This window comes from Leptonotus elevatus, chromosome 12, assembly GCF_054856555.1.
Source record: "Leptonotus elevatus isolate MCC_2025b chromosome 12, RoL_Lele_1.0, whole genome shotgun sequence".
Lineage (NCBI taxonomy): Eukaryota > Metazoa > Chordata > Actinopteri > Syngnathiformes > Syngnathidae > Leptonotus > Leptonotus elevatus.
Window position 1 is genome coordinate 6,504,883 of NC_141250.1, and position 13,454 is coordinate 6,518,336.

At 39.6% G+C, this 13,454-nt stretch overlaps 2 protein-coding genes across 4 annotated transcripts in view; both read left to right on the forward strand.

Annotated features, from left to right (window-relative positions):
* ndp (norrin cystine knot growth factor NDP) overlaps nt 1–8,368 on the forward strand; it is a 31,380-nt gene extending 23,012 nt beyond the window's left edge. For 2 of the 3 annotated variants that reach the window (XM_086091550.1, XM_086091549.1), the window contains exon 3: nt 7,538–8,368. In XM_086091550.1, coding sequence (XP_085947676.1) covers nt 7,538–7,762 — 225 coding nt within the window. In that variant the 3' untranslated portion in view covers nt 7,763–8,368. The remainder of the gene's footprint in view (nt 1–7,537) is intronic. The other variant, XR_015096706.1, reaches the window with a different exon arrangement.
* A 4,727-nt stretch (nt 8,369–13,095) lies between these two features.
* maoa (monoamine oxidase a) overlaps nt 13,096–13,454 on the forward strand; it is a 34,593-nt gene continuing 34,234 nt past the window's right edge. Inside the window, exon 1 of the mRNA XM_086091361.1 lies at nt 13,096–13,168. Coding sequence (XP_085947487.1) covers nt 13,114–13,168 — 55 coding nt within the window. The 5' untranslated portion in view covers nt 13,096–13,113. The remainder of the gene's footprint in view (nt 13,169–13,454) is intronic.

Here is a 13,454-nt window from a genome sequence, read left to right on the forward strand (position 1 = left end):
TTGCCTATCATTAGCATCACTATCTTGAGAGAGAAAGAGATTAGCTATGAAGTTGCCACTTAGAGGTTTGAGGAAGAATACAAGGTGATGCGACAAGGCAAAGGTAGAGGTGATAAACCAAGAGCCAAACAAAAGGCATTTGGTGACTGGAAAGTAAAGAGGGAGTGACTATACAGGTTGGCCATGAGATGTAGAGATGGAAAGGATGTGCAGCAGGTTATGGTAATTAAGGATAGAGATGGAAATGTGCTGATTGGTGCCAGTAGTGCCTGTAATTGCAATGGTGATGCATAGGCTGGGATGAGGTTAGGCTGAAATCCTCATGGACCATCATGTTCAAATATTAATGCGGTAATCTACAGTGAGAGCAAGAAGAAGGTGAAGGAACATTAAAAAAAAAAAAAAAAAAGTGTAGGCAGGAACTGGACAAGAGTAATGACAATTAGCAGAAATAAAACTGAATATACAGTACAGGCCAAAAGTTTGGACACACTTTCTTATTCAATGCATTTGCTTGATTCTCATAGCTGGTTACTTTGTAGATGCACACTGAAGGCATCTAAACTACGTATGAACTAATGTGGAGTTATGTAATGAACAAAAAAAAAGGTGAAATAACTTTCAGGTGACTACCTTTTGAAGCTCATCGAGAGAATGCAAAGAATGGGCAAAAAAGTAATCAGAGAAAAGGGGCGCTATTTATTTATATATTTATTTTATTACTTTCACCTTTTTTTTTTAAGTACATAACTCCAAATGTGTTCGATAGTCATAGTTGTCGGTTCAGTGTGAATCTACAATGTACATAGTCATGAAAATAAAGCATTGTATTGAATGAGAAGGTGTGTCCAAACTTTTGGCCTGTACTGTATGTGAGGCTACATTATAGAGTAAAATATTTTAAATACTTGGAGCCTGATTTACTTTGACCCCAAATAATGGGCACTAAATTACATGTTTGCCCTAACAGATTAAAAGCTGTTGGTGACCATGTTGCACAGGATTTACTGAGATTCAATCCTTTACTAAGATCAACATTAGCTGACACTAAATTGTGTGTTTAATCACTGTAGCTCTGATGGTTTACGCCATAGAAAATTTGAGAGCGCAATGCAAGCACAGAATAAAGTGCAAAGTGATAGAATTGGAAGTGTTAGTGGAAGATTTAAACAAACATGATATTACTAAGCTACAGAAAATAGACTCTCTGACAATATGGGGAAGCCCGCAACTCACCCCGACTAGATGCCAATTGTTGTATAGGTATGTGCACGCCTGCCCTGCATTTCATTGCATTTAAAACTTGGGAAAGCACACCCAGAAAAATACACTGGGAAAGGCCAGAACCAGTTGTCACAGTGCTCTGCAATAACCCAAATAAAAATTCAAAATGGAAAGGTGTTTTGTCATAAGTGATGTGGCATGACTCCTTCTTGTGACTGTGATTCAGAGGTCGTCCTTGCACTGATCTGGATAGCGATATCACATATTACAGATTTTGTTCATTTATCTGTGGCAGGTTGCCACAAATGAATTTTTGACATCACTAATAGATTTTTGTCAATATGAAACCGTAGCCGTTAGATTATTTGGTTGGGAAATAATAATAATAATAACGCATCGGATTTATATAGCGCTTTTATAGACACCCAAAGACGCTTTACAGAGGAATGGATACATTATTCATGCACTCACAAATTCACACTGTGGTGGCGGTAAGCTACTTAAGTAGCCAAAGCTGCCCTGGGGCAGGCTGACGGAAGCGTGGCTGCCAGTGTGCGCCTACGGCCCCTCCGACCACCACCAAACATTCGCACCTTCCATACACCAATGTGAGTAGCACTGGAGGCAATGTGTGTGAAGTGCTTTGCCCAAGGACACAACGACACGTGACTTGGGGAGAGCGGGGATCAAACAGCCGACACTCTGGTTACCGAACGACCATCCCTATACCCTGAGCCACGGCCGCCCAAATCATTTACAGAAATGGCAGCAAGTGTGTGTGGTGTACACGACACTGTCACATAAGAAAATAATTGTTGCTGTTTGACAGGCTGGGCCTCAACTCAGGCTAAGACAAACGGTCTTAAAGTGGCGACAACACGCCTGCATGTCTGTGTGTGTGTGTGTGTGTGTCCCAGACAGGCCTGTTGCAAAGTGGGTACATGGGTGGCGACACACAGCAGCTGACAGACAAACATGACACAGGAGTCTGTTTAGGGAGGCGACAGGAATGCAGCAAGCCACAAAGCAGAATGTCGGTCTGATGGACAAGGCGGTCAATCAGGCGCGTGCGCTGCTTTGCGTCACACGACTTGACAGACTTGGCTGGAGTCGCACGCGACGCAAAGTCAACACGCGACCGTAAATTAGCCCCACACGCGTGTCCCCCGATCTCCCGGGTCAACGCACCGCTATTTGAGTTCGCAGGTGCAATTATTTCAAGAAGCCATTTCTTTTTCTCAGGCTGTGGAGCTGCATTCGAGTGGCCGGGAAATGTTGAGATCTGCTTGAACATAAACAAAAAACATGGCTGACAAACATGATAAGCTACTATTTGTTTGGACTTTCAGCAGTCCTGATAACAAACCACGGGTCCATTTCACAAAGCATGTTCAACAAACACCCAGACTAACCCTGAACAGCGAGTTGATATACACTGAGAGAGGAAACGGTTCCAGGACAGCTGTTTTGAGGTAGTTATATCGACGCAGAGAAGTTTCACATGGCGTTACCACTACACTAAAAAGACCACATCGATAGAGCCCCGATTCGTCGAGTCACCATGGCAACGGGGAAGCAGAGCGCGGCGCCGCCCTCTTCTTCCGCATTTTTTACCCCTCTGAACTGAAAATCAAATTACGATAATATGGCGAATTTCAACATGTCTTTAGCAAAAAAAAAAGTGCAACACCGCAGCGGCTCCCCATAGAGGAAGGCGGCGTGGGAGAACATTAGCTGTTCGTGTTAATGTGTAAAATGTAATTTAGTCCTTTGCAATCACAGTAATATTACAGGGGAAATCTGTTGAATGGTAGCTTATTAATTAATTTCATTTAGGCAAATGTAAGGACGGATTAAGTTGTTTATATAGATGATGGACTGTGATGTGAAACGGTACCGCTCAAAAAGATAACTGTCCAGAAAGGCCAGCATATCTATGCGCAGTCTGATAACAATCTCACAACAAATATTTAATTCATTGCGTAATATAGCGGCACCTTCATCAATAGGGTCATTGTCAAAAGGACATGCCATGTTCGTGACAAAAGTGGACTTTACGCTCTAGACTACGGGCGTATTTACGCAAGGACTTGCCGCAGCAGGATTTATGAATGAGGAAATGAAATGTCATGTGTGGGTTAGAGGAGGCCGGGACAGAGAAAACTTCGAGGTTCATTGCAAAAAACCTGCTACCGACCAGGTTAGGTTCATGGACTCTGTAACTGACCGAGAGTTTAAATTGCCTCTTTTTATGACAGAGGCTAGAGTTACCACTTTTCCTCTGGTTTCAGTTACCTCCCTTTCTGAAACGGAAGACGCAGAGTATCCCACATTTCAGGGTTTCTTGACCCAGGGTTCTCACTAAACCTGCTTTGTGAAATAGACCGCTGTACATTTAGCCACAAGTTCCCACCCTTACCCTTAAAGAGTAACTCAACACTAAATTAACTTTTTCTTGCTGATAAACTGTATAAACTGGTGTCTACAAAGGCTGTTTACACGTCCTGGTCATTATTTGGACATTTTAGTGCATGTTTGTTGAAAGCTTGAATTTGAGTCTAAAACCGTGTGTTTGGCTCCATCGTAAGGTTGCACACTGAGATAAACACAATTTGGCTGTTTGTCCTCTCATGACACGAGAAGCTCCATACTACGTCACTTGTGGCGCATGACGTAGTCTCCCCACCACCCACCGGCTCATTCTCGTACACGCCTCCTTAAACGGCTTCTTAGTGAGTTGCTGCTGTCAATCACAGACCACGCCCAACCCTCTCCCAATTCGCAACCCAATGGTCCTCCCGGCAACATCCACTTTGAGCGCCGATTTCAAATCTTTGTGAGGGGTGGAGCAAGTGTCTAACTTCCTGTTCAGTTATTCTTTAAATCACGATGCTGTGAGTGGCAACTCATCCTGTCGCTTACACAGCAAATTATGTAGTGTTAAATTGAGTTAAAAATCTAGTGTTAATTATTTTGAGTTACTGGGTGTTGATTTGGGTGTTATTTGAACACTCACAGTGAAGCAAAAGCTCTATGGGTGCTGTTAATTTTTGGGGTGGTTTAGTTGGTTTATTGAACATCTAAACATAGAAAAACATAAAATACATTACAAGTATAAAATATAAATTTAAGTAAAAAAAGAAAAAAAACAAGAATAGGAAGAAAGAAAAGAGTTTACATGTTCAAAAGGGAGTAGGAAGAAGTTAAAAACGTATCTAGTTTTACCCCTTATGTTTTGACACAATAATAAGTTAATATATTTCAATGAACGAAAATGTATAAACCTGTTCGTGTATACAACTGCCCTTTGACATGTAAGTACATTTGCCAGTAGCATATGTACATATAATTCATAGGCATACACCATAATAATTCATCCTCATATTCACATAAACAATTTTCATTACACTCAACGAGTCAAACTAATTGACTCCAGGCTGAGTTACCTTATGCATCTGGGCTATTTTCGCCTGCAAGGCATGGATTTTAAGGACAACTCTCGGTCTAGATTATTCGGTTTTATAAATTAAGGATGAAATTATACAGTTCTTGAATTATTTTGTTCATGAGTTAACGTAGCAAAAGCGTATGAGACATAAAACAAAAAGTTTCCGGATTTTCATGAGTAGTGTAATTTATGTTCATTATTTTTCTGTAAAACTAAAATGGAAGTGGATATTTTGCCGTACCGGCAATTCGTATTTACCATGAGTCATGCGGGAACTCGGCCTACAAGAAAGAATTTTGCGGCAACGAACATCTCGTGGCGTACTTGTTAGTGTTGTTGCCCCTCAAGTGCTAGGTACTAGGTTTGAGTCCCACTTTTTCCATTTAGGTTGGATAATAAAAACTTGTCAAGAAGTAACTCTAAAACTTTGAGACAGGAACGAATATAACACTTCATGGTTAAAAGTAATAACAAAACAGTGAGAAATTAACGCCCAAAAATGAAAGGACACTGATAATGTGAAAAAATAACACTGATAGGTAAAGTAGATAACACTTTAAAGTGTAAAAAGTTATTTTATGTGTCAAATAATAACATTATGGGTGTTGTAATTTCACTCTACTTATGAGTTACATTTTTACACATTTGGAAGTGTAAATGTAACTGGTGAGGATTTTATAAACTCAGGGAAATAATTAAATTTAACACTATGGGAGTTAAATTTATACTTTACTGTGTAGTATTGCTAACATGTTGTCATCTAAATTCCATACACTTGTGCCACAATGCTACATGTTAAGATTATTGTGAGAGTAACATTTTACTGTTATTGTGACCCGTTTTGGGCTTTTTAAAGGTTCTGACAATGCTATTTCAAATTAAAATACCACACACGAGTTAAGAAAAATAAATAAATTCCAGCAAAAAACGTGAATATTTGTAGCCCGCCTTTTACACAGCCTCCGGAAACAACATCTTAGGGTTACAACAAGAATAAAATTGTTATTTTCTGAAGAAAAAAATAATCAGAATCTGTTACCAAAATACAATTGTAATGTTACAATGGGGGTGTGGGAGATGAATGACGCCTTGTGTTGCAAAAAACACCTAAACAAACCAAATGTAAAAAAAAAAAAAAAAACTTGCTACCAAATATAGCCATCATTTGAATGGTGGAGATTAGAGTCTTGGACATGTTTGCGTAACTGCACACCTTAAAGCTTGCAAGCATTGTTTAAACGGCTTTTAGTCTTAAATGACAAAACGACAAGTGCTCTTGGTGCCATTTGTAACTGTCCTAATTGAGTTTATAGGCAAAAAACACCATTGCAAAGCTCGAGAAGACGGAAGTGTACGATTGTAAATGTCCGGTCACTCTTCCCAATTTCCTGACAGAAAAGAAAGTCCAAGCGGACGTAAAAGAGGCTAGAATGGAAAATGTCTTTAACACATTTATTTTGTCAATATGCTGAAACCCAGGGAACGGACGGAAGCATCACGAAGCTTGCTAGCTTGTAACGAAACTAATGGAGTGCCGGTCATTTAAGAACCTGCTTCTAGCCCCAATTGACCCCCTCGGTGAAAAAAGAGCCTACCGTCTTTTCCTTCGCGTTCCAGTGTTGTGTCCTCGGTCCAACTCCCGGTAAAGTGCACACATTCAGCCAAATATTAAGCACTTAAATAAGTTTAACTGCAGTGTCCCGGCAGCGTGCAGTCAGTAACGACACGCTATGCATGTTTAAAATAGATTCAATAAAAAACTTCAACTTTCCAACGGTTGAAATGGTCCGAATCAGCACTTCCCCCGTTAGACTGCATTAGTTTTCAATGAAAAGTTGGTAGCAGGCTACCAGCCGGACTACCCATAATGCACCGCGCTGCCGAGATGCGCACTTCGCTTATATAGAGATCTGGACGTCACGTGACTATATCCCTAAACACGCCCCCTTGTAGCAGTATTAAAGCCTATTACTTGCAATGGGTGTACTCGTGTTTATCCGTCAACTTTCCGTCCAAGCGAATTCACACTCCCTTTGAGGAAAAGGACATGGTATACATATGGGAGATGGACAGATTGGATGATATTGCCATCGAAGTTAGCAATGTCACGCAACTCTTGTAATGTTATTTAGATACTTTAGCAACTAATTGGTCAGTGCCGTCATTCATGCCGTAAAAAGTCTTCTTTGTGGTGTTGGTCAGTTATTAAATTAAACTGTGAAATATATATTAAACCGTAGCAGCACAAACGAGCGAAACTAATTACTTCCCCAACATTTAGCATGCGGTAGGAGGCTAGTTTCTGAATCAGTCACCGTGTACAAAGTGCCTCATCACGTCTTTTGCCTTCATTGAATAACTATACAATCGAGCTACATCTATACGACTAACTGATTCAGTAATTGACCCACATGATATGAAGTGATCGCCACACAAGCAATCCGTCTTGTTGTTCACCCTTTTTATGGCTGCTGTAGCCTGTGATCCATTGGCTACGTATTGGTTCCTCTTTTGGTGGCCTGGAGAATGCATGCTCGATCCTTTTTTTGTTTTTTGTTTTGCCTCTTTTCGTTGTGGCAGCTGATTAGTACTGAACAAAGAGGAGAGGATGTTTAAACGCTACCTAGTTTTCTTTCTATGCTCCATTGATATTCATGCTCGCGGGCTACCTCGGTTCAGACTGAACCTTTTGTACTGAAAAATCTGAATACATCTACTGTTACATCCCTAGCAATACTAAGCATCTGAAATTTGAACACAGTTTGATCAATTGTAGACATATTCAAATTTAGTGAAATTTACCACTTGCCATTTTTGTGGAGCGCACTATTAACACCATTTCTGTGCTTCCTTTTCTGCTACCAGATGGTGCTTCTGGCACGCTGCGAGGGCCACTGCGGCCCGACGACGCGCTCCGACCCGCTCATCTCCTTCAGCTCGGTGCTCAAGCAGCCCTTCAAGAGCACTTGCTCCTGCTGCCGCCCGCACACCTCCAAACTCAAGGCTGTGCGCCTGCGCTGCGCCGGCGGCACCCGCATCACCGCCACGTACCGGTACATCCTGGCCTGCAACTGCGAGGAGTGCAGCTAAGCTGAACTAAGCAAGTTGAGGGGGGGTCATTCCCTCTCTCTCCAGGAACCAGAAAGACTCTCACGTGCCAACCATCTTTTTTGGAACACCTAACTTGAACCGAATCCAATGTTCTCCATTAGTCCGCATGACAACAGACAGCTGTCCTTGTTAAAGAAACAAAACAAAACAAAAAGTTGACCCATTTGAGGCTCAAGCTTTCATGGAGCACCTGCACTGCTATACCCCCAGGCCAAACCCTAACCCCCATAACTTTTTTACCCACTCCCCCCGCAGGCCTTCATCTGGCGATGTAAACCATGAAAGGCACTGGCAGGCAAAGACGTCAGGTGAACTATAAAAAGAAGAAGTAATAAAAAGGCAGACGAATAAAAGACAGAAGGCTGTGTCTGCATCTGCGTGGCAGTTTTGGACTCTTCACGGACTGTGTGAGGTGCTTGTTAAATGTCGTCTATTTGAATCTAAGGTTCACATAATATCACTGTCTGGATTTATGCAAGCGTCCTGTATTCTGTCACTCAGACGAAACTCGACACTTTCTTTGTGGAGTTCCCACTAATCAGCTTTGACGAATAAGGAATATCTTACCCTCTTGTCCCATTTGTAGTTTTCTCCCTCTAAAAGGAATTAAAATAAAATAAATTCCAAACTACAGAATTGTGTTCATTATTAATTTCATCCAGATTTGAATTTGTTCATTCACTAAAGTCGTTATAATACAGTTTACAAGTTTCTAAATTGTGTTTGTAAATTCAAAAGTAGTACCGTAATACCTATGTAAATGTATAAATGTATAAATTAGTTGAGTGAGCTCAGTCACTAAACAAATTAAACTTATAAGTCAAGGTACCAAAATAAGCAAATATAGCTTGTTACACCTTACCATAGTTTCATATCTGCCAAAACTATTTACATCACCCTGTCAAGAGACAAATAAACTATTAACTTACCTGATTTGGTACTTTCAACCTAACTAGCAGCTAGCTACACGTACAAGCTGTTTCATAGGCTAGCTAGCAAACCAAATAGCAATCAACTATATACACATACTTGTAAGTAACTAATTCATAGGCTAAAAAAAACCAACCTTATACTTAATTTGCCAACATGTTAACTTACCTGCTTTGATGCTTTCACACTTTAAACAAAAATACGAGGAGAGGTATTAACTAAAGTAAAACAAAGAGATGTTGTAATGCAATTAAATGTCAGGGAAGAAATTAGACATGGCATATAACTACTATTGCCATTTTACCAGTTCATCCAAATATTCGTGTACTGTATGCTGCGCATTTTGTTGGACTAAGGTTACTTTTATGCAATACTAAATATTAACACCATATATTAAATAAACATATTAAACACGTAATTCAATAAACTGTAGTCATTAAGACATTCGACAATTTAATTATTTCACATTTTACATAAATACTTTATTTAATTTGCTATTTCTTTGCCTATATATTTTTGATTCAATCTTCCTACAACGTTCCGTAGGAAAAAATGGGAATCACTTCAGTGAATTCATTTCAAGCTTCTTGCTGCCATCTACTGGCCGTATGTCACACAAGCACCCACGCACACACACGCAAACACACGCACACAAACCCCCCACCCACTTTTACTCAACTTGCAGGTAAATGAGCTGAATAAATGAGCTAAAATTCATTGCCATTTGGCCAATTATTACTATCAATGATGAATCCAAATACTCCCTCCTCTGTCTAATTGGCGTACTGCTCGCTCTCTGTAGAGAGAAGGGCACATTTATTGACGTGACCGCAGGGAATTTTGTAAACATGCAAAAATTACATAATCGTCTATAGCACGGGGGGAGACGAAATTGGAGAATAAGAGGTCAAGTGGTAGCTCCTGTTGGTTTGTCAAATTAGATGTTGCAACAGCGAAACACCTGCATGCATTTCAAATTTGAAATGGTAAGACATTTTATAAATTGAAGGCAATGTTTAAAATGATGCTATTCAACAAGGTGGTTACAAGGTGGACATTTTTAGCTAATGTTAGTATTTAATGAGCACACGGGGCACCTTTTACCCCCCCAAAAATCATAATCTTAAGCATTTGTAATGGTTACATAACACAGTGGTAAATTGTAATGTCAACAGTAAAAACATTTTTACACAGCCATATCTAATTATTTTTTTTTGTCCTTTATTTAAAACAAGAAATTGGGAATTGTCTTAACAAGAGCTATTTATGTAATCTCAGTGAGTCATGTTAAATAGAGCGTACATATAAGAGATTTGTTGTATTCTCTTTTTCTCAAATGGGGAGCGGGAGAGGCCACAGGTCAACATATGATGGGATTTGTATGTTTCTTGTCTCATGATGTCTTCCATATGCACCATCTTATACCTTTGTTTTTTCTCAGTTCACCCAATTAGAGACTATCTCAGTCCTGATAATCCATCCAGGAGAGTTCTGTCCATTTTTGCTTATTTTTCCAAAGTTGAAGGTAAGAGTTATTACTGTACTTAAAACACATGTTCTTTTCAGCTTTTATAGGGTGGATTTTGCTTGTACCTATGTTATGTCAAGTCGACAGTGTTGCTTAGTGACAAATGCCTATGCTAAACCGCAACATGTGATCATATTATTGAAATTAATAGCGGTTTATCAAAATGAATGAATGATTAGTCCACCACTAGATGGCAATGAACCCTACACACTCACACTGCAAAGTTGTGGTCGGTGAGAGTTTAGCTCGACAGCATAGGATGGTAGTGTGTAGGATGGCTGTGGTGGTGAGGAAGACAAAGAAGGCAAAGGCAGAGCTGAGGACGAAATCGGGAAGGAAAGGAGATAAGGAGCCATGGTGGTGGAATGAGGAGGTGCAGAAATTGATCCAGAGAAAGAAGTTAGCTAAGAAGAAGTGGGACACTGAGAGGACTGAAGAAAGTAGACAGGAGTACAGGGAAATGCAGCGTAGGGTGAAAGTAGAAGTGGCAAAGGCCAAACGATGATGACTTGTATGCTTGGTTGGACAGTAAGGAGGGAGAGACTGGTCTATACAGGTTGGCAAGGCAAAGAGACAGAGATGGGAAGGACGTGCAACAGGTTAAGGAAATAAAGGATAGGGATGGAAGTGTGTTGACAGATGCCAGTAGTGTGATGGGAAGATGGAAAGAGTACTTTGAAGAGTTGATGAATGAGGAAAATGAGAGAGAACGAAGAGTAGAAGAGGTGACTGTTGTGGACCAGGAAGTAGCGAAGATTAGTAAGGATGAAGTAAGAAGGGCATCGAAGAGGATGAAGAGTGGAAAGGCACTCGGTCCTGATGATATACCTGTGGAGGTATGGAAGTGTCTAGGAGAAGTAGCAGTAGAATTTTTTGACTGGGTGGTTCAACAGGATTTTAGATAGTGAAAAGATGCCTGAGGAATGGAGAAGTGTGTTGGTGCCCATTTTTAAGAACAAGGGAGACGTGCAGAGTTGTGGCAACTACAGAGGAATAATGCTGATGAGCCACACAATGAAGCTATGGGAAAGAGTAGTTGAAGCTAGACTGAGGGCAGAGGTGAACATTTGTGAGCAGCAGTATGGTTTCATGCCCAAAAAAAAAAGAGTACCACAGATGCAGTATTTGCTTTGAGGATGTTGATAGAGAAGTACAGAGTAGGTCAGAATGAGCTGCATTATGCCTTTGTTGATCTGGAGAAAGCTTATGACGGGGTGCCCAGAAATGAACTGTGGTTTTGTATGAGGAAGTCTGGAGTGGCAGAGAAGTATGTTGAAGTGGTGCAGGACATGTATGAGGACTGTAAGACAGTGGTGGGGTGTGTGGTGACCCCTGAAGGAAAAAGCCGAAAGGAAAAGAAGATTATTATTATTATTATTATTATGATGATGATGATTATTATTATTATGATTATTATTATTGCCCCCCAAAAAGTTTCCATGTGCCTCCTTTTCAACTTTGAGCACCTGCCCCTCCAAAGGTCTCTGCACGCCCGTGGCTGTATTTCTTTAACACCACAATTCATCCATAAGGTTGGTGAAAAAAGACAACAGCCTGTGGTGCCAAAATTGTATTGTGCACCCCTGGTTATAAATCGGACTGAATATTAGATACAGTATTATATAGAGCCAACCTCAACTTAACTTTAATTATAATTATTAGATTCAATTTTGTATTTGGATTGGATTTAACTATCAACCTGTGAATAATATAATAATAATAATTTATATTTATTAATTTCACAAATGTTAAATATGAATTCCATCCAACAGGGTATTTTATTCAGTTCTGTCCAAATAGTATATAGATATATCCAACATTCACAAACTGTTAGTGTTTCCCCCAAAACAGTAAACATTTACAGAAATAATGTATAAAGTTGATTCAGTCTTTACTTAATTGTATTGCTAATAAAATATTCTTTAATACCAATTGATTTAGCAGAAATGTCAAAATATAAGTAATAGTAGTAGTAAGTACTAAATTAACATTAACTTAATATGATTAACTTTATCCCAAAATAGATAGATAGATAGATAGATAGATAGATAGATAGATAGATAGATAGATAGATAGATAGATAGATAGATAGATAGATAGATAGATAGATAGATAGATAGATAGATAGATAGATAGATAGATAGATAGATAGATAGATAGATAGATTGATACTTTTATTGTATAAAATATACAACAAAAGTGCACATGCCCTCAAGCACAAAAACTACAAATAATTATCATGCACCTTGACATCCAGCAAACACAAACACATGACATAATATATTGACGTAGTAAAAAAAACAATTTCACATCATATCACTACTTAAAAGTAATTCAATAAAATACTGTATAAAAGTGCAATAAAAACTAATTAAACATATGACTATGGTGTATGTAAATATTGATTAATATTCCAGCCACTTGGTAAATATTTAATTAAATACAAAATATGTAAATATACAATTTATTTTCTTTCCAAATATTAAATATGAAGTTAATCCATTGTTTGCTTAATTTCCTTAAATTTATACAAATAGTATTCAAGTAGATAAACATTTATTAATTGTTGGTTTGTTTTTCATTCAATATTTGGTTTCTTTGGAACACGACTAGCCTTTTTGGGACTATTTATTCATTACTTATGTACATAATTTTAGTGCTTATTCTGCATTGTTTTATTTGGAACGAGGGGTCAAAGATAAGCACTTCTTTACAACCAATCTAGGGGCGGAGTCTCTCTGGGGGATGCACGCCCCCCTCCCGCCGCCAACTCCCGCCCACCCGTGTCTGTTTATAATACAGATGCGCCGGTGCCATGAACGCAGCAGCTGCAGGCAGGCAGGCAGGCAGGACGACGAAAGCATCGAGCAGAATGACGGCGCCCGGCAACACCTACGACGTGATCGTGGTCGGCGGAGGAATATCTGGTGAGCAACGCGTCACTTTGACATGTTTCAAGAAACAATGATTGTTTACCTTAGCAACAAAGTAAATTGGCTTGAGCGAGGACGGATGGGAGGAGACAACTGTTGCACCGTGTGCTCTGCATACTACTACCGTATGTACCTCCCCCAAACACATGTAGACGACATTTTATGCGACAAAATAAGGTCTTATTATGTGTGCATGATGAGCAGCAGCAGAACGGCGCATGTTGAATAAGAGCTAATCATCCACACACAGCAAACAGACTTTGCATTACATAAGAGCAGG